The sequence below is a fragment of the Cetorhinus maximus genome, chromosome 29 (assembly GCF_964194155.1).
Source record: "Cetorhinus maximus chromosome 29, sCetMax3.hap1.1, whole genome shotgun sequence".
Taxonomy (NCBI): Eukaryota; Metazoa; Chordata; class Chondrichthyes; order Lamniformes; family Cetorhinidae; genus Cetorhinus; species Cetorhinus maximus.
In genome coordinates this window covers 10,471,793-10,495,484 of record NC_135907.1, presented here as the reverse complement: position 1 = coordinate 10,495,484, position 23,692 = coordinate 10,471,793, and the positions used below count along the sequence as shown (strand labels likewise).

At 43.7% G+C, this 23,692-nt stretch overlaps 1 protein-coding gene across 1 annotated transcript in view; it reads right to left on the bottom strand.

Moving 5' to 3' along the window:
* The window catches only part of dmc1 (DNA meiotic recombinase 1), a 79,105-nt gene that overhangs the window by 36,022 nt on the left and 19,391 nt on the right, over window positions 1-23,692 (bottom strand). Inside the window, exons 5-8 of the mRNA XM_078532151.1 lie at window positions 19,211-19,263; window positions 18,981-19,022; window positions 18,184-18,256; window positions 7,218-7,309 (exon numbers count right to left, since the gene is read on the bottom strand). Of these exons, the coding sequence (XP_078388277.1) occupies window positions 7,218-7,309; window positions 18,184-18,256; window positions 18,981-19,022; window positions 19,211-19,263 (260 nt within the window). The remainder of the gene's footprint in view (window positions 1-7,217; window positions 7,310-18,183; window positions 18,257-18,980; window positions 19,023-19,210; window positions 19,264-23,692) is intronic.

The following is a 23,692-nucleotide window of genomic DNA, read 5'->3' as shown; positions in this document are numbered from 1 at the left end:
AAGATATGAGCAAGATGACCTGGAGCTCAAGAGCCAACACACACCATGTGCAACTGGGTGTTTAGAGGCAGAGGATGCCAAATGAAGGTAAGAGTGCAGTACATAGAGGTGAAACCTTCAGCTTGTGCAACCATTCTAGTGTAGTCTCTTCATTGATGTGAGCCTCGAACCTGGAGTCCCCTTTGATCATTGGAAGACGATGGCTCCATGATGCAGATCTCCATTGTCTCACCAGGGTCCCTGGCATGCACAGTGACAGTGTGATGACTTTAACTAATGATATGTCCTTGTTCTCCCTTTTAGGTTCGCCAACAGGCGTTCGCTCTCCAGACCCCGAAGGGCCACCCCGACACTGGAGGACCACCGGTGTCATTTGTACCTGCATCACACCTGCTTTCTGAAGCAGGCACCAGTGCAGATACTGGCACCTCGGTGGTCAGTGTCAATGTGGGAGATGGATGACGCACCCAGTATTCCAGCTAGGCGCCCATCCATCAATGGTGTGCAGGGAGGTCCAGAGTGACCTCATGTTGGCGCGCAAGCTCCCTGTTGTCTCTGTGGGCTCCTCTCAGGGCACTCTGGACGACAGCAGCAGCTCCTCCACCTATCTGCCAGTGACCATGGCATCTGATGAGGCTGCAGCGACTGGGGAGATGCCAGCCGTGGCACTGGCTGCTCCCTCCCAGGGGCGGGGCCAGCACAGGTTCCACTGGCCAGAGGACGACCGCTAAGGTCAATTTCAAAATTTTGGAAGACTTTGATAGAGTCTATCTTACACAGTCTATCTTGATAGACTCTCTTACGCAGAGCAAGTGGCAGGGATTTTCTCGGAAGGGAATAAGTCCCAATGCAGGGATCATATGCGCATCCCAAGGTCCCATGGGCTGGTAGTAAGACCCCAGTGGAAATCTTCCTGGCAGCCGCTTCTTATTTGGCTGCAGCTGGGCCCATGATCCAATTAAGGATGGCAAGCTGACTCTCCACAGTGCAGATTCAATCAGAGGGTCAGCAGCTCTGCAGCCTTGGCAGCACCACTGAGAGAGATGGTAGCTGTAAAAGTTGCAAGGAAAATGCGAGTACACCTGCATCTAAGTTGCAGGGACTTAGAAAACTTTTTCTTTACTGAGCCCAGGCAGGCAGCCAGGCTCCAGTTATTGCAGCAGGGGCAGCCTTTGCTGCTGGGGGCCATCTCCTTGAGCCATGGGACCTCCAGATTCAATCTTTCACCCTTACCCTATGGGAGCTGTTCCTTTAATTGGTTAACTTGGCTGCCCACCTCTGGTTTGCAAGTGGTCAAGCTGCTGGTAAAATGGACTGGCCTGGTGCCCTCCCAAAACATCTCCCCTGCCCTCCCTGCCTCTTTTCTGCCTCCCAGGGGCCAGTAAAATCTTGCCCAATGTGAGGAAGAGCAAAACTAAAAGCCATATAGTCACTAAGAAATCAAATAGGGAATTCAGAAGAAATGTCTTTACACTAGAAAGTGGAGAGGAGAATGTGCAACTCACTATCACAGGGAGTGGTTGAAGCAAATAATTTAAAGGAAAACTGGACAAGCATTGATGCATTTAAGGAGACACTAGATAAGCATTAGAGAGAGAAGGGAATGGAATTATGCTGATAAAACTGGATGAGGACGAATGAGTAGAGGCTTGAGTGTAGTGTAAATGCTGGCATTGATTGGTTGGACTAAATGACCTGACTCTGTTCTCCATATTCCATATAATAAATGTAAGGCTACTTGAAAGATACAGATAAGCAAATCAGGGAATTTGTAAATGGTAACATCCTGAGCAATTTCTTTGTGTCGAGGCTCATGGAAGAAGTTGCAAATTGGCCTGAAAATCAAGGTTGAATTTTGTGAAATTAAATTTTAAGGGCAACAGTTAACTACTGATAAGGAAGTAAGAGAAACACTGAAAGCAATGAAAAAGGGGTAAGTATGATAAACTCCAGGGTACTTAAGGAAAAGGCCCTCATAACTGGTCACATTCTGTTAAGAATCATTAGAATTGAGAATTATACCAAAAGATTGAAGGGAATGAAGCATAACATAGGACCTAAGGGCATTGCTGGTCATTATGGACAGTGTGCTTGACACCAGCTGTGAGTAGACTGCTGAAGGTTATCTTGAAGAACGATTTTATCCTCAATATAGCCATGCTACCAAGGCTATATTTATTGCCCATCCCGGCTTGTTCTGAAAAGATAGTGGTGGCTGACTTCTTCAATTACTGATCACAATTACTTTAAAACCAGATGGACACTACAGAAGAAAAATCAAATCAGGAGTAATCCTGGAAAGAAAGTTAATAGTTGGCCATGGCTTTCCAGTTTCTTTACTAAGCTCAGCATGGGCACTGAACAGCCACTACACCTGGAAGATGAGGATCTTTGAGGTATTAGAACGGTGCCATTATTTTAACAGTTCAACATAAGAGCATGTAACTCATACCTATACAAACACCACATCTACAGGTGAATTGTCATCACTAAAAGGATTACCTTTAAAGATTTCCAAACACCATTAATTATTCTACAATAAATCCTCAGCTGATGTAAACAAAAAGATGAAGAAAAATCAATGGGAAGAAAGCCTTGGATCGAGCAGCCTGTGAAGCAGGCATGGTGTAAGTTGTGCAGAGCTTTTTGCACTTCATTCCTGCTCTGTACTTCAGCTACATGATAACATGGAAAACTCATCTAATGAGCAGTATTTGGATTTGTATGAGCATTTAATGCTATCTGGAGCGATTAGATGATTTTGTTTTTAGAATGTGCCATGTCAACAATTAAAGCTAGCAAACTTTATGAAAGGTCTCAGCTTGATAAGCATCCCCTCCTGAAAATGTGATATCACAGTAAAGCTGACTGGTTGGGAGATAGGAGGCAAAGAATAGGGAGAATATTCTTTAATTGTCAGGATGTGACAACTTCACCAGGAATTGTACTGGGATAGAAACAGAAAATAGTGGAAATACTCAGCAAGTCCGGCAGCATCTTTGGAGAGTTAAACATAATTAATGGACATGTGTGGGCTTCAGCAGCCTAACTTTGGGATGAAATGGGGGTCCCAAACCTGCACTTGCCAGCCAAGGGACCAACTCAGCAATTTTATCAGAGGCGGCCTTCTAGTTGGACAGCTCTGGGTTTGTCATCCAGTTAAGTATGATGGGCAGGGTCCCCAGATGCTGTCTGCTCAATTGGAGGGGAGGCAACTTTAGAGCTTTGGCAGTCCCACTGGGAGAGTCCCACTACTTGGCCAATCTTTGTGTCATCTGCAAATTTCCCAATCGTGCCCCCCACGTTCACGTCCAAATCGTTAATATATAACACAAACAGCAAGGGTTCCAACACTGAGCCCTGTGGAACAGCATTTGAGACAACTTTCCATTCCCAAGGGCATCCATCGACCATTATCCTTTGTTTCCTGTTACAAAGTCAACCTTTTATCCAGTTTGCCACATTACCCTGAATCCCATGGGCTTTTATTTTCCTGACCAATCTGCCATGTGGGACCTTGTCAAATGCCTTGCTAAAATCCATGTACACAACATCCACTGCACTACCTTCATCAACCCTTCTTGTCACTTCCTCAAAGAATTCAATCAAATTTGTGAGGCAAGACCTTCCTTTAACAAATCCATGCTGACCATCCCTGACTAGTCCATGCCTTTCCACATGACAGTTAATCCTATCTCTTAGGATTGATTCTACTAATTTGCTCACCACCGATGTAAGACTAACTGGCCTATAATTGTTTGGCATTTCCTTTGATCCCTTTTGAAACAATGGAACTATGTTTGCATTTCTCCAGTCCTCCGGTACCTCCCCTGTATCTAGTGAAGATTGGAAAATCATCCTCAGAGCATCTGCTTTCTCCTCCCTGACTTCCTTCAGCAGCCTCAGAAACAAACCATCTGGCCCTGGTGACTTATCAACTTTCAAGGATTTCAACCCTTCGAGTACTTCCTCTCTCTTTATGACTATCCTGTCCAATATCTCGCAGTGTTCCTCCTGGACTATGATATCTACATCCTCCCATTCCTTTGTAAATCCGGAGACAAAATATTCATTCAAAACCCTTCCCACAGCCTCTGCACCTACACACAAGTTTTCATCTTCATCTCTGATAGGTCCCACTTTTTCCTTAACTAACCTTTTAGCATTAATGTATTAGTGAAACATCTTTGGGTTATCTTTAAATTTACTTGCTAATCTTTCTTCATGACCTCTTTGATTTCCTTATTTCCTTTTTTACTTCGTCCCTGCATTTCCTATATTTGTCTAGGCTATCTGCAGTGCTTAGTTCTTTGTGCCTATCATACGCTTTCTTTTTCTGTTTGATCTTCCCCTGTATTTCTCTAGACAACCAGGGGGGTCTAGATTTGGCAGTACCACTCTTATTTTTGTAGGGGATGTGTCTACTTTGTACAATTAGGATCTCGCTTTTTAGTGCTTCCCACTGGTTTTCCACTGTTTTATCCTCCAGCAGTGCTGTCCAGTCCACCTCAGCCAAGTCCCTTCTCGTTTCTGCAAAATACGCCTTCCCCCAGTTCAAGACTTTTACTCCTTCTAGCACCCTTGCGGCTTTCTTCAATTATATCATTGAAAAATACCACGTGGGTGCTGAATGCCCCAGTAAGTCTGCACAATGCTGTTTATATGAATGAATTTAACCCCCCTAGTGTCTCTGCCTTTATTCTATCAACTTTAGGTTCTGTCCAAAGGTGTAAAACAGTGGTTTATGCCTTGATCTGAAGATTTCTTCCGAACATCAAATCCATTACCAAATTCCACGTCTGAAACATTGATCTCTTTGTCCGAATATCTCCCTACTGTTGCCTCATCCATTTGCTCCACCTTGATGGTACTTGTTGCTTCACCAGATGCTCCCTTCAGACCTGATTCCCCTGAAATTGATATATCTGGGCTAGTGCTCGCAGATCCTGGAGTGCTTGTGTGATGGGCCTGATGCCACTCATCTCTGGTGCCACCTTCAGAGGCACTTTATAAAGCAAAGGGAATATTTGTTAGAATAGGGTATATAGCCAATCTGTGCACACATTAGCAAATCCAATAGGATTCTTTACTGTAGACAGGGATGTGTTGTAAAAGCAGAAAATACTCAGCAGGTCAGGCAGCACCTATGAAGAGAGAAACAGAGTTAATGTGCGGAATTGTCCCAGAATCGCACAAAGACGTTTTACCAGCTGGCCACAATGGCAGGTTTTCGCGCCATATCATCAACTTTCCACCTCATTAATTATGCAGCCATAGACAACATGCATCTCACTGACGCACGGCCTCTGAATCGCTCACCATACTGTTACCTCACCGTTTCCTTACTCCGGGTGCCATATCTAAATTGCAGCCACGCATACAGTTCTCAATGCTTGCAGCCCACGACTGCTCCAGTGAAGACATGGCCCTGAAAGCCAAGAAGAAATCAGTTGACCAGTCACTGGAATATCTTTTGGAGGCCCGCCATGATGTCCTCTGGTCCGCTCTGGCCGTAGGGGGTCCAGCAATCTCACCAGTCCGGCGTAGGAGGCAGTGGCAGTAGTGATCAGTGCCAACGCTGCACAGAAGAGGTTAGCCATCCAGTGCAGTAGATGATGAATGATCTCATCCATGTCACCAGAGTAAGGCAACCATCTCATCACTCTAAACTCACACACTCACAAGCCCATCACACATTCACCGGCACCTTCTCACTGCCAGCTCAAGGGACATCACCACTCACTCTCTCACACGCACCCTCACACCTCCATCTAGCCTCATCTCCTCACCATCTTGAGGTCACTTGCACAAATCAACATGTGCCCACAAACACAGCCTGGGATACCCCCTTTCCCCAGTACAGCCTTCTCCCTGCAGCCTCTTCCCTTGCCTGGGGCCACTTCCCCAAGCAAGCCCTAGCCTGGCAGCCATTGAAAAGCTACCCCCGCCTTCCGGCTGGTCTGGTGGGTAGAGACCTGCCCGTGAGTCCCACTAAAAGTGATGTGGTGTTGCCTGTGAAGCCTGGCGCTAATGACCGCAAGTGTTGCCCAAAGCAAGGTAGGCAAACAAACCACGAAGTTCCGCGCGAAGTGCACCTCGCCAGGATGATCCAGCATGGGGAGATGATTCCAGCGAGCAGGGCTTATGAGATGCTAAAGTGTTGAAGTTAGGTTCCCATCGTGCGGCAGCAGGAAACGCAGCCCGCCATTGACGGGTGGAGTAGACGATCGCAAACTGGTTTCATGACTGCTTAAAACTGATTTTTGACCGTCTTGCCATATTGTCTGCTCACGCCGCCAAACATGCCCACTGCCAACAGGAACAGAAAATTCCACCCAATGTTTCCACAGGTCGATGACCCTTGGTCAGATTTCAATGCAGGAATTGCCTGGGAATGTGACATTCGCAGATCCTGGAGTGACATTCCCAAACTAGTATTCAGCATTGACTACTTAAAGGAATGCAATCCCAAGATAAAAGCAAAATACTGTGGATGCTGGAAGTCTGAAATAACATCAGAAAATGCTGGAAAAACTCAGGTCTGGCAGCATCTGTGGAGAGAGAAACAAAGTTAAGCTTTGAGTCCGTATGACTCTTCATCAGAGCTCTGAGGTAGGGGGGATCTGTTCAAAATAGGTAGGTTGAAATGAACAGAGTTGGGAGCAATATCCTCACAGGCAGGTCAACCACTTCAGTGGGGGATGATATAAACTAATTCAGCAGAAGGTTGGTTACCAATGTATTGCATTAAAAAGTAGAAACAGGTGCACAGAAGAGTGAGACAATTAGAGTTCAAAATAATACAGGATTTGTAGTTCATGTATGTAAATGCAAGAAGTGGGATTAATAAGGTTGGTGAGCTGCAAGTGGGAATTTGGTGTAGTGACGATAATAGACCTGGCTCAAATATAAGGATAATTGGATTCTTAATATTCCTGGGAAGAAGGTATTTAGGAAAGACAGGGAAGGGGAAAAAGGAAGACAGGTAGCAATTTTGATGAAGGAAGTGTTACACTTCTTCACACCCTACACCTTGTAAGGATTCCATTCTCCCAGTTCCTCTGTCTCCGTTGCAACCATTCCGATGATGCAACCTACTAAAAAGGAGACCGACATGGGACATCAAATAAAGCTTTCTCGTATCTTAAAACAATATTACTTAGCTCAGAAACATTACACATTCTCATTGCTGCAGAAATGTATCTATGCATTCTTACTGGTATAAGCACGTGCATACAGCACATTATCTAGCACTGCGTCTGGATCCACTTGGAAGCGATCAGCAATCCCTCGCAGTCTATCTGGACGGCTATAGGAGGTTAAGGATTCTGGGTTTATTTAACTGGATATCTAGAGGGTATCACACAGACACATCAACTACAGAATTTTCCAGCCCCCGTCTCCCCCACCTCGCAACGCGGCAGAAACAACAAGCCATTGAAGCCTCCGTTCACATCGGTGGGACTGGAAGATCCTGCCGAAGGGGCTTGAAAATTCCGGCCATAGATTTTATGAGGTCTAATCATTTAAGTAATGATAATATACAGATACACAAACATTGATACTATAAAAACAAACACTCAATACAACGAGGTATTGTATAAGCACTATTTTTGGTATTTCACAGACACATGCTGACAACAACACAGGGTCTCTGTTGCATATTACACAATCACAATAGTCTAGAATTATCCACTTGGGTGAAATCATGGGCAGAATATGTTACCCAGCTGTCTGATATAGACACTTTAATTTCTGTTGTCAGCCTAATTTAAATATTAGAAGTGAGATTCAGGTATCAGGGATATCGCTGATTCAGAGCTTGCCTGGTGTGGGCAAGAATTAATATGCTGCTGCAGGATTAAAGGGCCTTCAGCAGTTTAAAGCAACAAGCAATCAGACAAATGAACTGGGGGCAGAGTGAAAGAGATCATTACAAATAAACTAACTCAGCAGGGGTATGGGAACTAGGAGAGAATATTAGAAAGTAATACCAGGGTGCATGGAATGCTGGGAGAGGCAGATAAAGAATAGTAAGTTAATAGATGGAATCGGAGTAAGGGAGCAAGTAATGAAGTCTAAATCAGCGTTATACTGCATGTATGTGAATGCATGGAGTATAGTTAATAAAATTGGGGAGTTACAGGCACAGATTGCCTCGTGGGATTATGATGTGGCGATAATGGAGACCTGGTTTAAGGAAGGGTAGGTCTGGGTGTTAAATATTCCTGGCTACAAAGTGTTCAGAAAAGATAAGAAAGGGAAAAAAGGAAGAAGGGTGGCAGTTTTGATTAAGGAGAGTATTGCAGTACTGGAGAAAGAGGATGTGTCAGAGGATTCAAGGTCAGAATCGATTTGGCTAGAGCTAAGGTATAAGAAGGGTAAAATTACATTGCTCGGTGTAATATATAGACCACCAGCTAGTGGGAAGGATATTAAGGAACAAATCTGCAAGGAAATTATAGAGGTGTAAACATCATACAGTAGTTATAATGGGGGACTTTAATTACCTGTATATAGACTAGGATAGTGGTAGTGTAAGGGGCAGTGAGGGACAAGCGTTCCTAGATTGTGTTCAGGAGAATTTCCTACAGCAGTATGTGTCCAGTCCAAGAAGAAAGGAGGCACTGTTAGACCTGGTTCTTGGGAATGAGTGGGACCAAGTAGATCAAGTGACAGTGGGGGAACATTTAGGGAACAGTGATCATTGTATCATAAGTTTTAGGATGACGGTGGAAAATTATATTGGTCAATCCAGAGTAAGAATAATCAACTGGCAGAGAACAGACTTTAATGGAGCAAGAACAGAGCTGGGCCGGATAGACTGGAACCAAAGGTTGGCAGGAAAGACAGTAGCTGAACAATGGGCTACCTTCAAAAAGGAGATGGTTTGGGCACAGTCAAGGTATGTTCCCTCAAAAGGGAAGGGTAGGACAAACAAATCCAGAGCTCCCTGGATGATAAAGGAGATACAAATTAAGTTAAAGGAGAAAAAGTGTGCTAATGACAGGTGCCAGGTAGCATATACAATTGAGAACCAAGCTGAAAACAGAAGGTTCAGAAGGGATGTGAAAAAGCAAATATGAGAAGCAAAGAGGGATTATCAAAAAATACTGGCAGCTAACATAAAAGGAAATCCCAAAGTATTCTATAAGCACATCAAAAGTAAAAGTGTAGGAAAAGGAGGAGTAGGGCCCATTAGAGACCAAAAAGGGGATTTACACATAGAGGCAAGAGGCATGGCCAAGGTGTTAAATGAATACTTTGCATTTGTCTTTACCTATGAGGCAGATGCTGCCCAGTACATGGTGACAGAGGAGGAAACTCAGTCACTAGAAGGGTTTAAAATTGATAGAGAGGAGGTATTGGATAATAAGCTGTTGGTACTTAAAGTTGATAAGGCACCGGGACCGGATGAGATGCATCCAAGAATATTGAAGGAAGTGAGTGGAAATTGCTGGCAAAAATCTTTCAACGTTACCTGGATTCAGGGGAGGTGCCAGAGGACTGGAGAATTGCAAACATATGGCTCTTGTTCAAAGAAGGTTGTAAAGATCTGCCCTGCAATTACAGACCAGTCAGTTCAACTTTGGTGGTGGGGAAACTTCTAGAAACAATTATTCAAATTAGAATTAATAGTCACATGGAAAAATGTGGATTGATTCGGAAGAGCCAGCATGGATTTGTTAAAGGAAAATCGTGTCTAACTAACTTGCTGGTGTTCTTTGAAGAGATAACAAAAATGGTTGATGAGGGCAAGATGTGGCATATATGGACTTCCAAAAGGCAATACAGTGCCAGATAACAGACTTGTGAGGAAAGTTATAGGTCATAGAATAAAAGGGACAGTAGCAACATGGATGCAAAATTGGCTGAGGGATAGGAAACAGAGAGTAATGGTTAATAGGTACTTTTCAGGCTGGAAGCAGGTTTGTAGTGGAGTTCCCCAGGGGTCGGTATTGGGACCCTTGTTTTTCCTGATATATATAAATGATCTAGATCTTGGTATGCAGGGGACAATTTCAAAGTTTGTGGATGACACAAAACTTGGGAGAATTGTAAACTGTGAGGAGGACAGTGTAGAACTTCCAAAGGACATTGACACATTGGTGGAGTGGGCAGATAGGTGGCAGATGAAGTTCAATGCAAAAAAGTATGAGGTGATACACTTTGGTACAAAGAACATGGAGAGACAGTATAAAACAAAGGATACTATTCTAAAGGGGGTGCAGGAACAGAGAGACCTGGGTGTATATGTACACAAGTTATTAAAGGTGACAGGACAGGGAGAGAGAACTGTTTCTAAAGCATACAGTATTCTAGGCTTCATTAATGGGAGCATAGAGTACAAGAACAGGGAAGTTATGATGAACTTATATAAGACACTGGTTAGACCTCAACTGGAGTATTGTGTACAGTTCTGGGCGCCACATTAAGGGAAGGATGTGAGTGCATTGGAGAGAGTGCAGGAGGTTTACGAGAATGGTCCCAGAATCGAGACAGTTCAGTTATGAGGAAAGATTGGAGAAGGTAGGACTGTTTTCCTTGGAGATGAGACTTGATAGAAGTTGTCAAAATCATGAGGGGCCTGGACAGAGTAGATAGGGAGAAACTGTTCCCGCTCGTAAACAGATCAAGAACCAGAGGGCACAGTTTTAAAGTGTTTTGCAAAAAATGCAAATGTGAGGTGAGAAAAAACTTTTTCACACAGCGAGTGGTTAGGGTTTAAAATGCACTGCCTGGAAGTGTGGTGGAGGCAGGTTCAATTGAGGCATTCGAGAGGGCATTGGATGATTATTTAAATAGAAACAATGTGCAGGGTTACAAGGAAAAGGAAGGAGAATGGCACTTAATTAAAATGCTCAAAGAGCCAGTGCAGACATGATGGGCCGAATAGCCTCTTTCTACACTGTAACAATTCTGTGATTATATCTGTGAAGTCTACAAGAGAACAGAGAGTCCTCAAGTTCTTGGATGCAGATGTGGGTGTGCTGTTGGACAAAGTTAGACAGAGGAGGGAGGCTCTGTTGGTCACAGTGCCCTGCAGGCCCTGTACAATTAGTAGAAGTCCCTGCCAACTCTAAGACCATATTCATGGCTAGTTAGAAGGAAAAGTTGAGATTAGATAAGGTGAGAGTTGTCAGCCACATCAAGATTACATAGTGACTGAGCTCCTCTCTCTATTGCAACTCTCATTACGCTATGTTAAAGTGCTTGAAATGCCCAGGAGATGGCACAATGCTCCAAGAAATACAAATTACAGCAGTTTTGTGACTTAACGGCACAGTTCAAAAGAGTGCGCAGGATCAGAGGGACCTGGGGGCGCATATGCATTGATATCTGAAGGTGACAGGACAAAGCCGATCCACCATCTACGAGGCACAAGACAAGAGTGTGATGCAATACTCTCTACTTGCCTAGATAAGTGCAGCTCCAACAACACTCAAGAAGCTTGACATTAGCTAGGCCAAAGCAGCCTGCTTGATTGGCACCCCAACCACCACCTTCAATATTCACTCCCTCCACCAATAATGCACAGTGGCAGCAATGTGAACCATCTACAAGATGCACTGCAGCAATTCACGAAGGTTCTGTCAACAGCACATTCCAAACCCATGACCTCCACCACCAAGGACAAGGGCAGCAAATGCATGGGACACCACCACCTACAAGTTCAAGACACACACCATCCTGACTTGGAACCATATCGCCATTCCCTCAAAATCCTGGAACTCCCTTCCTACACCACATAGGCCGCAGCGGTTACAGTGAGGATGTAACCCTTGAATATTTTTCATTCAAAGCAGAAATGCTATTCACATACCAGAAACCTCTGGCTGGTAAATGTAGGGAAAATCCCAAGATAATTTATAAGTATATCAATGGCAAGAGGATAATCAGGGAAAGAGTAGGGTCCATTAGGGACCAAGGGGGCAATCTATGGGTGGAGCAAGAGGACATCGGTAGAGTGTTGAACGAATACTTCACATCCGTCTTCACCCAAGGGAATGAGGATGAAGGTATCGAACTCAGGGAGAGAGACTGCGAGGTTCTTGAGAAAATTGATATAGGGAATGACAAGGTATTGGAGGTGTTGGCAGGCTTAAAAGCGGATAAATCTCCAGGTCCGGATGATTTGTGTCCCAGACTGCTAAGGGAGGAGATCGCAGGGGCTCTGACCCAAATTTTTAATTCCTCAATGGCCACAGGGGAGGTGCCAGAGGACTGGAGAACAGCTAATGTGGTTCCACTATTTAAGAAGGGTTGTAGAGATAAGCCAGGGAACTACAGGCCATGAGTCTCATGTCAGTGGTAGGGAAACCACTGGAGAAAATTCTGAAGGAGAGAATCTATCTCCACTTGGAGAGGCAAGGTTTGATCAGGGATAGTCAGCATGGCTTTGTCAGAGGGAGGTCATGCCTAACAGATTTGATTGAATTTTTTGAGGTGACCAGGTGTGTAGATGAGGGTAGTGCAGTTGATGTAGTTTATATGGATTTCAGCAAAGCCTTCGACAAGGTCCCTCATGGGATACTTATAAAGAAGGCAAATGCACTTGGGATACAGGGTAATTTGATGAGGTGGATTCAAAATTGGCTTAGTTGTAGGAGACAGAGAGTGATGACAGAAAGACGCTTTAGTGACTGGAAGTTCAGTGGTGTACCACAGAGATCTGTGCTGGGTCCCCTATTATTCGTCATTTGTATAAATGACATAGATGACAATGTTGGGGGGGAGGATTAGTAAGTTTGTGGATGACACAAAGATTGGCTGGGTGGTTAACAGTGAGGTTGAGTATCTTGGGCTACAGAAAGATATAGACGGGATGGTCAATTGGGCAGATAAGTGGCAGATGGAATGTAACCCTGAAAAGTGTGCGGTGATACACTTTGGAAGGAGTAATTTGACAAGGAAGTATTCAATGAACGGCATAACACTAGGAAGTTCTGAGGAACAAAGGGACCTTGGCATGTGTGTCCATAGATCTCTGAAGGCAGAGGGACATGTTAGTGGGTTGGTGAAAAAGGCATATGGGACACTTGCCTTTATCAATCGAGGCATAGATTACAAAAGTAGGGAGGTCATGTTGGAGTTGTATAGAACCTTGGTGAGGCCACAGCTGGAGTACTGTGTGCAGTTCTGGTCGCCACTTCATAGGAAGGATGTGATTGCACTGGAGGGAGTGCAGAGGAGATTCACCAGGATGTTGCCTGGGATGAAACATTTAAGGTAAGAAGAGAGGTTGGATAGACTTGGGTTATTTTCGTTGGAGCAGAGAAGACTGAGGGGCAACCTGATCGAGGTGTACAAGATTATGTGGGGCAAGGACAGGGTGGATAGGGAGCAGCTGTTCCCCTTAGTTGAAGGGTCAGTCATATGGGTACATAAGTTCAAGGTGAGGGGCAGGAGGTTTAGGGGGGATGTGAGGAAAAATGTTTTTACCCAGAGGGTGGTGACGGTCTGGAATGAGCTGCCTGGGAGGGTGGTGGGGGCGGGTTGACTCACATCCTTTAAAAAGTACCTGGATGAGCACTTGGCATGTCATAACATTCAAGGCTATGGGCCAAGTGCTGGTAAATGGGATTAGGTAGGTAGGTCAGGTGTTTCTCACGTGTCGGTGCAGACTTGATGGGCTGAAGGGCCTCTTCTGCACTGTAATCTGTGATATCAACATCAACTGTACTTCATACCCAAATAAAAACCAACAGTTCCATGACTCGATTGAACAGGTACTCTCCAGCATTCCCACACAGAGTGCATAAGCGAAAAGGAACATACTTCGAGACACCATCGACAACATAATTTTCAATTATCAATTTCAAAATATTGGAAGCAAGAGCTGAAAAATGCTGACTGGTTCAACGGCTACCATCACTGAAATGAAGGGAGAATATGGCCTATTAAAAGGCAGAATACAGATGAGACTATAATGGCAGACTTGTTAAATTAGTACTTTAAATCCGTTATCCGCTTTCACATTAGAGTAAAAAGACAAAAAAAACAGTATGGGAAAGGAAGCTAAAATAAGTCAATCAGCAATGAAGGAAATAATGGGTCTTAAGATTTGCAGATACCGAGGACCTGATGGTTTCCATCCATGTATATTAAAAGAAATAGGTGTGAAAATTGGGGATGCGTTAGTCATAATTTTCCAAAGCTCTCTAGCTTTATTTAAACAGAAGAGTGGGAGAAACCGGGGGCAGAATCTTAATTGTCAAGGGAGAGGGGAGTGGCAGGGCAGGTTTGGATGAGGCAGGGGTTAAATTCCATGCCAGTGTGTGGGAAACCTGGCTGCTCACTTCCTCTTTTTACACGTTTCAAGGCGTATGTGAACACCAGAGGAGCTCCTAATTCAGTAATTTAAATAGCCAATTAATTATGCCTTTAACTCAGAATTCTGGCTTTAAAATTCAGTGCATGGATTTCCTGAGCTATGTGAAACTTGCCAGTCTCAATAAGGCGAGATCACAGCAGCAACTCATTGGTCAATGAAAATTAAACATTGAAACTGTGCAGCTGCTGCCTTGCCTATGTGAAAGACTTATGCTCGCAGGGCTTGCTCTAACAGCATGTTTTCACTGCTTTACATGTGATATTCAACTTTTTAGAAGTTATTTCATCTACTTTGGAATTTTTCCACTACACATGTACTTCCCTGCTGTCAGCCTTCGCTGTCACATAGGAGCTGCTTATGCAGCTATACCATTAACCTCTTAGGCTGAATTTGACAGGGGAGTTGGGGAGAGGTGTATTGCTCATCATCCAACCTCCTACCTCCACATTGTAGAAGTCAGTGGCCAATTGAGTGACTTAAAAAAAACCTGACCCTCAGCAACAACATGCTGCCAGCTGGCTAAACTAGTAAAGAGTGGGGCTTCTGCCCCTCAGTGACCTGGCTGACAGCTCTAGCAGTGCCAGAATTAAGTAGTTGGTGCTGCTGTGACTCCAAGTAGGCTCCAGGATGAAGACACACCTGGACCTCGGCAAGTCTGGGGTATTGGACAGGGAGGGATCAGGGTACCTAGGGAGGCCAGGCGAGAAGAACATCTTGGGAGGGGTGCCCCGATGCCCACAGGGCATCCCCTGAATGATGTGCCCCTTCCTTCCTGCCTTTTCCAGGCAGTTGCCCAACAATACGAGACACATGATCAAAGGCCAATCATAGAGCAAGCCATTGGGTTGCTGAAGATGCAATTCAGGTGCCCTGACAGATCTGGGACCACCCTTCATTATGCACAAGCAAGGTCATTGAGAATGTAATGGTTTGCTGTGCCTTGCACAACATGGTGCTGAAGAAAAAAATGGTTCCTTGGGAGGGGGATGGGTGCTGACCACTCAGCAACTTCCAAGCAGGGGAGGAGCAGAAAAGGATGAGAGCTTTATGTGACCAGAGACCCTGCAACAACTCACCTAGCTGCCAGAGCAGCTCACAATGGGCTCATACTGGCATTCTTCAAATAATCTGAGTGTGTGAAACTGCTAAACCCTCTGATCCACACCACCCCCAACTTTTCCAACACAAGTCATTCCTACAGTCATAAATCTTCCATCACATCTTTTGCTTGTCTTCCATTCTAGTCACACCATGCTCTTAAACTGTCCATTTGGAATTCAGGAGGCAACAATGGAGATGGCAGGACAATGGAGAGCTTGTTTCATTGAAATTTCCATAGATAGAAGGGCATTGACATTGCTACAAGTGAATTCCCTTGAGCAATTAAGAAATCTTTTTTGTTTTCTATTATTCTTACAAGTGATGTTACCCCTGTGGCTTTAACAGAGATAAATGTAGGCTGCTCATTTCCCCAATAGAAACAGAAAATGCTGGAAATACTCATGGCCCATCTACAATTCCCTGCTAGCCAAGAGCTGGAGAGCTCTTTGCTGCATTTCAGTGAGGCTTTAAATGACTAAGACGAATGTTCACCCATCCTGTATGAAGTGGTGGACTGAATATGTAGGGGGTTGATTAGGTGAAACATGCACTTGGTTGCCTGCTATGTCTGATTCCCCATGCAGGTGGCCACTATTTCCACAGAGGTAGACATCAGTGAAAATGCCTGAGACATCATGACACTCATGGTAGAGAGGTCCTCCTCCAAACTCTTTCCAAGGGTGCACATTTCCTCTAAAAATGCTGACAGAACCACATACATTTCTTCTTGCTGCTCCATTTCATTGAGCCCCGAGGCTCAGCACCTGTGACCAGCTGAGGAGAGCTTAGAGTGTCCTGTGCCACTGCTGTCCCTATCTGCAGCACCTGCTCCTGCTCACTTGTGATGTGCACCTCACCATATGTCAATTTAGCTAACATTATTGGATTCACCATCGAGGTGTGTGTTTTGGTGCTGGTGAATGGCGTGTAAGAGTCATGTGACAGTGCTCCCTCAGTGTGCACACTCTCCTGAGGACACTTCAGCCTCCCCACATTCCAGCTCCTCCATAAACTTTGAAAGACCTATGGGAGATGAAAAAATGAATTATAACTGACACGGGAAGAGTTCAGACATTGCGCAGATGTTGACATTTCAACCAGTGATAACAGCAATGAGTTATCTGCCCAAGTAGCAATGTGATATTTAATTAAATCAGGAATGTGTGAGAAAGAGATACCCATCTCTCCATCGTCTACACCCATGGACTCTGCCACCATGTTGATCGCCAAGGCCTCCTCCTCCTCCTCAATTGTTAAGGGTAGCTACGACTGCAGGGCTACCTCAGTTCTCCATCTCGCCACTCTTCTTCATCAGTTCTCTGTCTGAAGGCAGGCCCATCCTGCAGCACCAAGACTTCCAACACGAGTAGGACAAGGAGGCAGGTCCCCAATCCTCCCCAGCCAGAACAGGGATCGAGCACCACGCTGATCCACACCAATCTGATCCACACAGCCATCCAGACAACCAACATCAATACACACACACACACACACTCTTCCCTCCCACACCCCGCAACAAAGACACTTATTGGTAAAAATCAATTTTAAAAAGTATTTTCACTAAAATTTTTAAGAAAAAATTCATTACCCAATGTGTGATTGAAATCAAGACCTTGAGGTTAAGAGTCCCATTATCTACCAAGCGAGCTACCCAAACTGTGTAGAAATCCCCTGCACAAAGCCATAACACACTGGATATAGCTTAAGGAGGCAGAAATCACAAAATTACATTGAGATTGTGATCCCACTACAGATTGGGAAACATAATGGATTATTACTGGCAAATTATGTTTTTTCTTAAAAGCTACACTGAAATGTGACAGTGGAATTCCCATTATAATGCCACTTGGTAGTATTTTTGGCAACTTACACACATTCAATTACTAAATTTTAACATTGGAATTCTTGCTTGCAAATGCTTGCACTGCAGGTTTCAGTGCAGTATGAGACCACACCACTATTTCTTTTTGATAGTGGCAGGATTTTGGATCTGACTGGAAAGGTGTCAGGAGCAGTTGTGCATGCGCTGGTGGTGGCAGTGTAGGTTGAGTATGCATGCGCAACTGTTCCTGATGCCATTCCAGTCAGTGGCAGGAGTTACAGTGATCAAATAATCAGAGCAGTACCACTCAAGGACTCCAAGCTTGTTTAGGAAAGAGGGTTGGGTGAAGCAGAGAACGTCAGTGAGGAGGAACAAGTGATGGTGACGGCTGCCAAACAGTAATAAAATTGGGTGTGGAAGAAAAACCAGATGCGCAGCTGGTGTGGGACCCAGAGATATGTACCTCACAAAGGCTGCACTCATTAATCAGCAGAAGCCTTTCATGCAGTCCTTTGAGAACCTTCAAAGCCCTTTACATGGGGAGTCAGAGAACATACAGATAACTTAACACAACGTACCAATAATATTTAGGTAACACCATGTGAACAAGATGGAAGATTCAACAATTATGTAAATATAAGTACGCTTTTCAATTTTAAAGGAATATTCCGATCCTGAAAATCTCTCTGTGAAATGAGAAATTGTGCAAACTGCAGGCAAAAACTGAAATTGCAGCTATTACTCAATTATATTGTACTTTTAACCTAGTAAAACTTCCCAAGGCACTTCATTGTTGGAGTTCAGACCCAAGTAGGAGTAAGAGTAGGAGGAAGGATATGGGAAGGTGCAGATTCCATGTGCACAGGGTCTGAAATCATAACAGAAGAAGCCATGGAATGGAAATAGCTAACAAAGTAAAGGATACAAGGTATTCTCTGTATCAATGAAGATCACCTTTCCTCCACAGTATCCACTAGATCCAGGAAGCTGAGCAGTTACTAGAATGAAAGAGATAAATCAATTGGTACAGTTCTGGTCAGAGGCAGCTAGGTCACTAAACTTTCATTAGTCTGCTTCATTTAGTGCTTCCTATCCCAGGTTCACCTCAATTGAAAGGTCCAGTGTAAGAAGAGCTCAGCTGTTATATTTGTATTTTTCAACTCAGGGAACCGCTACTGTAATACTCTCCTCTGGATGACTCTAATTGGTGTATGTATAAGTCTACAGTTAATACATGGTACAATGCTCAGTTTTCTAGTTGCATGATAGCTGATTATTTTTAATTGTATATTACTTGTGTTTAATTGGTGGGCATTAACTGGGTTTTCACTTGGGCTCATAAATAAATGACATTGATTTAAACAGTGGGCGTTGGGTTAGAAGGTGCTTGCTTGTAATCCACAAAATAAATAAATAAATGCTTATAAAAGTGTGTAAAGATTGGTTCCAGTTATATCTTTCACCAACTGGCATTCTGAACTATAACAATTACTTCCATTGCCAATGAAAGAATTTGTCTTCTAAAAAAATATTGCAGATTGGTTCTTGACATTATATATCATGCAACATTATTTTGCTGGACTTTTAAGTCCTTAATTTACACTGTTTTGTTTGAATTACAACAAAAACACAGATGATCTCATTCCACACCCAGCATTTATATTAGCATCTTTTATAAAGTGCTGGCATAGGGATTTTAATGCTTTGTATACGGGAACTTACCACAGAAAGTGTGCGACAGCTGTGTCTTCCCAGTTCGAAATTCTGCAAATAAAAACAGAAATTAACTCCTAAAGATAAAAGAAAAATCTTGCATTTATAGAGTCTTCCACATCCTGAAGGTTTCAAAGTGCTTTAAAAACAGGACTTTTGAAATGTGTTCACTACTGTTTGCACCGTTTGCTGCCTCCTCCCTATTAATACCAGGGCCATTGTGTCTTTGTTGAACTTACCACCAAATGCCTCAGTGATTGCCATGCTTTCAATTCCACCACCCAGTAGTTTGCTGCAAAGCAAAGGAAATGTTAATACTGCACTGTTTATTTTCTAGCCTTACTTAAAGTATAGCACATATGTCATGCTAGAGTGTTAATACATAAGTATAATTATAGCAGCAGTCCACTGAGTTCAACATACAGATATCTCATTTAAGTTATATGATCACAAATCATGGATTATTCTTTTCAAACGTGTTTTATAAAATCTAACCCAAAATTATTTCAAAGGTGTTTATAGAATACATGTTCAGATTTTTGAAACATTCCCCTGCCTGTCTTGCCGTTTCTGCTGCCTAGCGTCCTCCCTGGTGTCACATGGGCAGGACAATCTGTGTGTGACCTTTATCACGACCATCATCAATATTACTCAGATGAGCCAGCATAAGCACATCTATTTGCAAAGTGAGATACCTTCTTCTGCATAATGTCTCTAGACGTTATCTTTTTCATCCCAGAGATGGATAGCTGAGAATGTCCAGTATGGCCTATACAAGTCACAACCAGGCAAAACTATTACCAGGCGTACTCTGATCCTTATAAAATTTAATATATATTTTTCTGAGATCTGGCACTAACATTGTAAAGGGAAGTACAATGCAACCCAGTAGTTAGAGCAGGCCACCACCTGTAAGTGAATTAAACAGAGTTGGCAGCTGAATATCACATATATTCAATGTCTGCCTGCTGCTTTTAAAATAATTTCACAGACATTTTCTGCAGTAAATGCACATGTAGATAGTTCATGCAGAAAATATGGAAATTTTCCTTTAGTGAATGCAATCAAGATAGGTCCTGCAGTAAATGGGACAGAGTTGCTGCAGTAAATGCAATAGTGTTCCCTTAGTAAAGGCAAAAGAGGTATTTCCTGCAGTAAATATAATAGAGATAGTTCCACAGTGAATGCAACAGTTACTGCAGTAAATGTAAAAGTTGCTGCCGTAATGTAATAGATTGTTCCTGTAGTAAATGCAATAGTGTTCCTTTAGTAAAAAAACAGCAATAGCTCCACAGTAAATACAACAGAGGCTGTTACTGCAATTAATAGAACAGACAGTTCCTGTAGTAAATGCAATAGATCATTCCTGCAGTAAATGTAATAGTTCCTACAGTAAATAGAAAAGATAGTTTCTGTAATAAATACAATAAAGAGAGTGTGAAATTCATTTGGCCTGTTCTTTGGTCACAGAGGTTGTGATTTACGGCATAATTTGTTAACCAAAATCATCTGAAAAGTTTCTGTGCCAGTTCCTGGGCCTCCAGTGTTGCCCTCTTCTCAATGTTGCCAGCGAACTCTGCAGACAGCAAGGGGCACCAGCATTATTATTATTATTATTATTACAGGCCAGGTGGTACATCTCATACCCAGCACACCACCTCAAGCTGCTCAATGCACCACACCACATTAGTCACCCAGCACCAGTCCTTGGCACTCAGCACTCATGCCTAACATCCAAGTACTCCGCCTCATTCACACACACCTCCTAACGTGCCAATCGCACAACCACCTCTCACTGCCTCCATATATCTCCAACTATTCCGCTATGGTAGGAACATCACCCAAACGCAGTGCAACACAACAGACAATCTCCCCTCTCTCTTTCAGGCAGACAATAGAAAGCAGCAGAGCAGAATGGGTGAGGAAAAAGGCACCAGCATCTCCTGAGCCTAGCAGAGAAGGTGGCTCTCAGCATCATGGGGCCAGCTGCAAAGAGAGCTTGCAAGATCTGTCATTGAGAACAATGAGGATGAAGATATGTTTCTGCCCCTTCTCAACTCCCAAGCGTACCCCAATCCAGCTTTCTGGCTTGATTAGCAAGCTGCTGATGGTGTGACAATGGACCTCTTGCTTCTCTCCCTATCCACTCCCCTCTGTTGCATTTACTGCAGAATTATTGTTGCTGTTTTTATATAATAATATTATTGCATTTACTGCAGGTACAATCTATTACATTACTGTAATAGCTCTTAAATTTACTACAGTAACTCTTGCATCTACTGTAGGAACTATCTCCATTATATTTACTGCAGGAAATATCTGCTGCTTTTACTAAAGAAACACTATTGCATTTACTGCAGGAACTACCTCTGCTCCATTTACTGCAGGAACTACCTGTTGGATTTAACTCAGACCCTATTTTGATTGTATTTACTACAGGAAAATCTCTGCATTTTCTGGTGAACTATCTTCCTCTTCTGAGCACTGCTTTCAAACACCCAGGTACCCAGGCACGGAAACCCTAGAGAAACAAAGAGAGTAACAGCACTGATGAAGAGGCCCTGTCACTTTTTAAAACTTCATTTATGGGATGTGGGCTTCGCTGGCTGGGCCAGCATTTATTGCCCCTCCCTAGTTGCCCTTGAGAAGGTGGTGGTGAGCTGCCTCAAGGGCAGCTAGGGATGGGCAATAAAAGATGGCCCAGCCAGCGAAGCCCACATCCCGTGAATGAATTTTTAAAAAATCTGACACTTGCAGCTACCTGCTTAGATACTGGCACTGCACTTACCTGGAGGCTAGAATAGAGTTGGAATCAGCATATGGTGAGTCACAGCACACAAGTGGTTGCAACCAGGCCAAGTGAAAGAACAGCTCATTTGCCAGCTCACTGGAACATGACATGGCAGGCTAGTACTGCTGAAAAGGACTCAGCTGAGGACTTCGATGGGGAGGCATACAGGTTAGTGCTGAATGGGTATGCAGAGAGGTGCTGGGTACATTGGCTGGCCTGCTAGACAGCCTCCTGTCAAGAAACATGCAAGGTTCTGGCTCCAACTTGGCAGAGGACATGATGTGGAGCTTGCCTTCTCTGCAGCCTCTATCCATCTCCCTGTGATGCTGCAGACCTAGAAGCACTCTCAATGCTGCTCTGAAACCCATTGCAGCCTTTGTGGAGAGAGGTTACCTACTCCTCTGCCATCACTATGAGGATGCTACAACACTTCTGGAAAATGCACCAAAACACTTCCAAAATTACACTCGAGTGTTTCCAAATACTTTCCAATAAAAAAAATTCCGGTAATTTAATTTAACTGCTACCCTTTAAATAATATTTCTGCAGGGTCCATCTTGCTGCTTCTTTTCTTAGGAATGGACATGCAGGTGTTGCCAGGACCTACACTGTTCAGATTTGGAATCTTGACATTACATCAGGATAGCACCGATTCAAGATGTTCAGTCACATGCAGTGTCAGGAAGATATAATAATTGTCGTAATGTTATTGTAATTTGTTGTAGAGTAATAATGAGGTCTGTGTCCATGTCTGTGCGTGTGTGTGTGTGACTTAATTGAATTAAATACATCTGGAGGCTTTGAGGTAACAGGAGATAAACTAGGTTTGAAATGTTAAGTAGGTAAACATAGGTGTGACACTTGCATTTTTAAATAAACCAGGCTAGATTGAATTCAAAAGAGGGAGTGAAATATTGCACCCAGCCAGGAGAAGTTAAGAAACAGTGGCCAGAGTTTTACATTCGGTGTGCAGGCGCACGCCCGGCACACCAGAGCGTAATACAACGTGCAATGACGTCAGGTGTGCGTCCCAATGTCATCGCACACTCACGCGATATTTCATTTGGCGGGTGCGTGCCGGAGTCGGCTGCGTGCCCGCCGATAATTGAAAGGCCTATTAAGGCCATTAACAAGGTGATTAACTTGAAATTTACACTGCCCGTCCAACCTAACGGTTGGCAGGCAGGCGAAAAGGCCAAGCGGCCTTTACATTTTTTAGGAAACCTCATCCACAAGCAGGATGAGGTTTCCTAAAGCTAATACACATTAAATAAAAACTTTATTTTGAAATTAAAAACATGCCCCATCTCATGTGACACAGTCACATTAGGGGACATGTTTTATTAAATTTGTCTTGTATTTATTAATTTTTTTAAAAAGCACTACAATCTCCCTGAGGCAGCTCCATGCCTCAGGGAGATTGAAGCGCTCTTTCGCGCGCATGCGTGAATTGCTCGCCAGGCCCGCTCTCTCTCCTCCCCCCACCCACACAGGTAGCGCTGAGCGCTGCCACTCGCAATCCACGCAGGGCGGGCCTTAATTGGCCCACCTGCGTGAAATCGCGGAGCAGAGCCGATTGCGGGCAGCGGCCAGCTTCCCGCCCACCCGCCCGCCGAGGGATAAATTCTGGCCCATGTGTTTATTTTTCCCAAAGATTACTGGTAAAATTGGTACTATGAGAGATTTTTATTATTAGAAAGGCAAAGTCCAAAGACATAATGAAATGACGGGAATTTGCATTCAAGGAGGAAAATATGGGTAAAGGAGAGAAGGCTTTGTGTAGGGAAGGCATTCTAAGATCTGAAACATGTGTGAAAAGCCTCCAGCATTTAAGCCTCATGCAGCTGTCTACCAAGAACTGAAGTTAAGAAAATTCAATTTGAATTGGATTGTTCAGGGTATCATGTTTCTTCGCCTGGGTCTTTTAAAA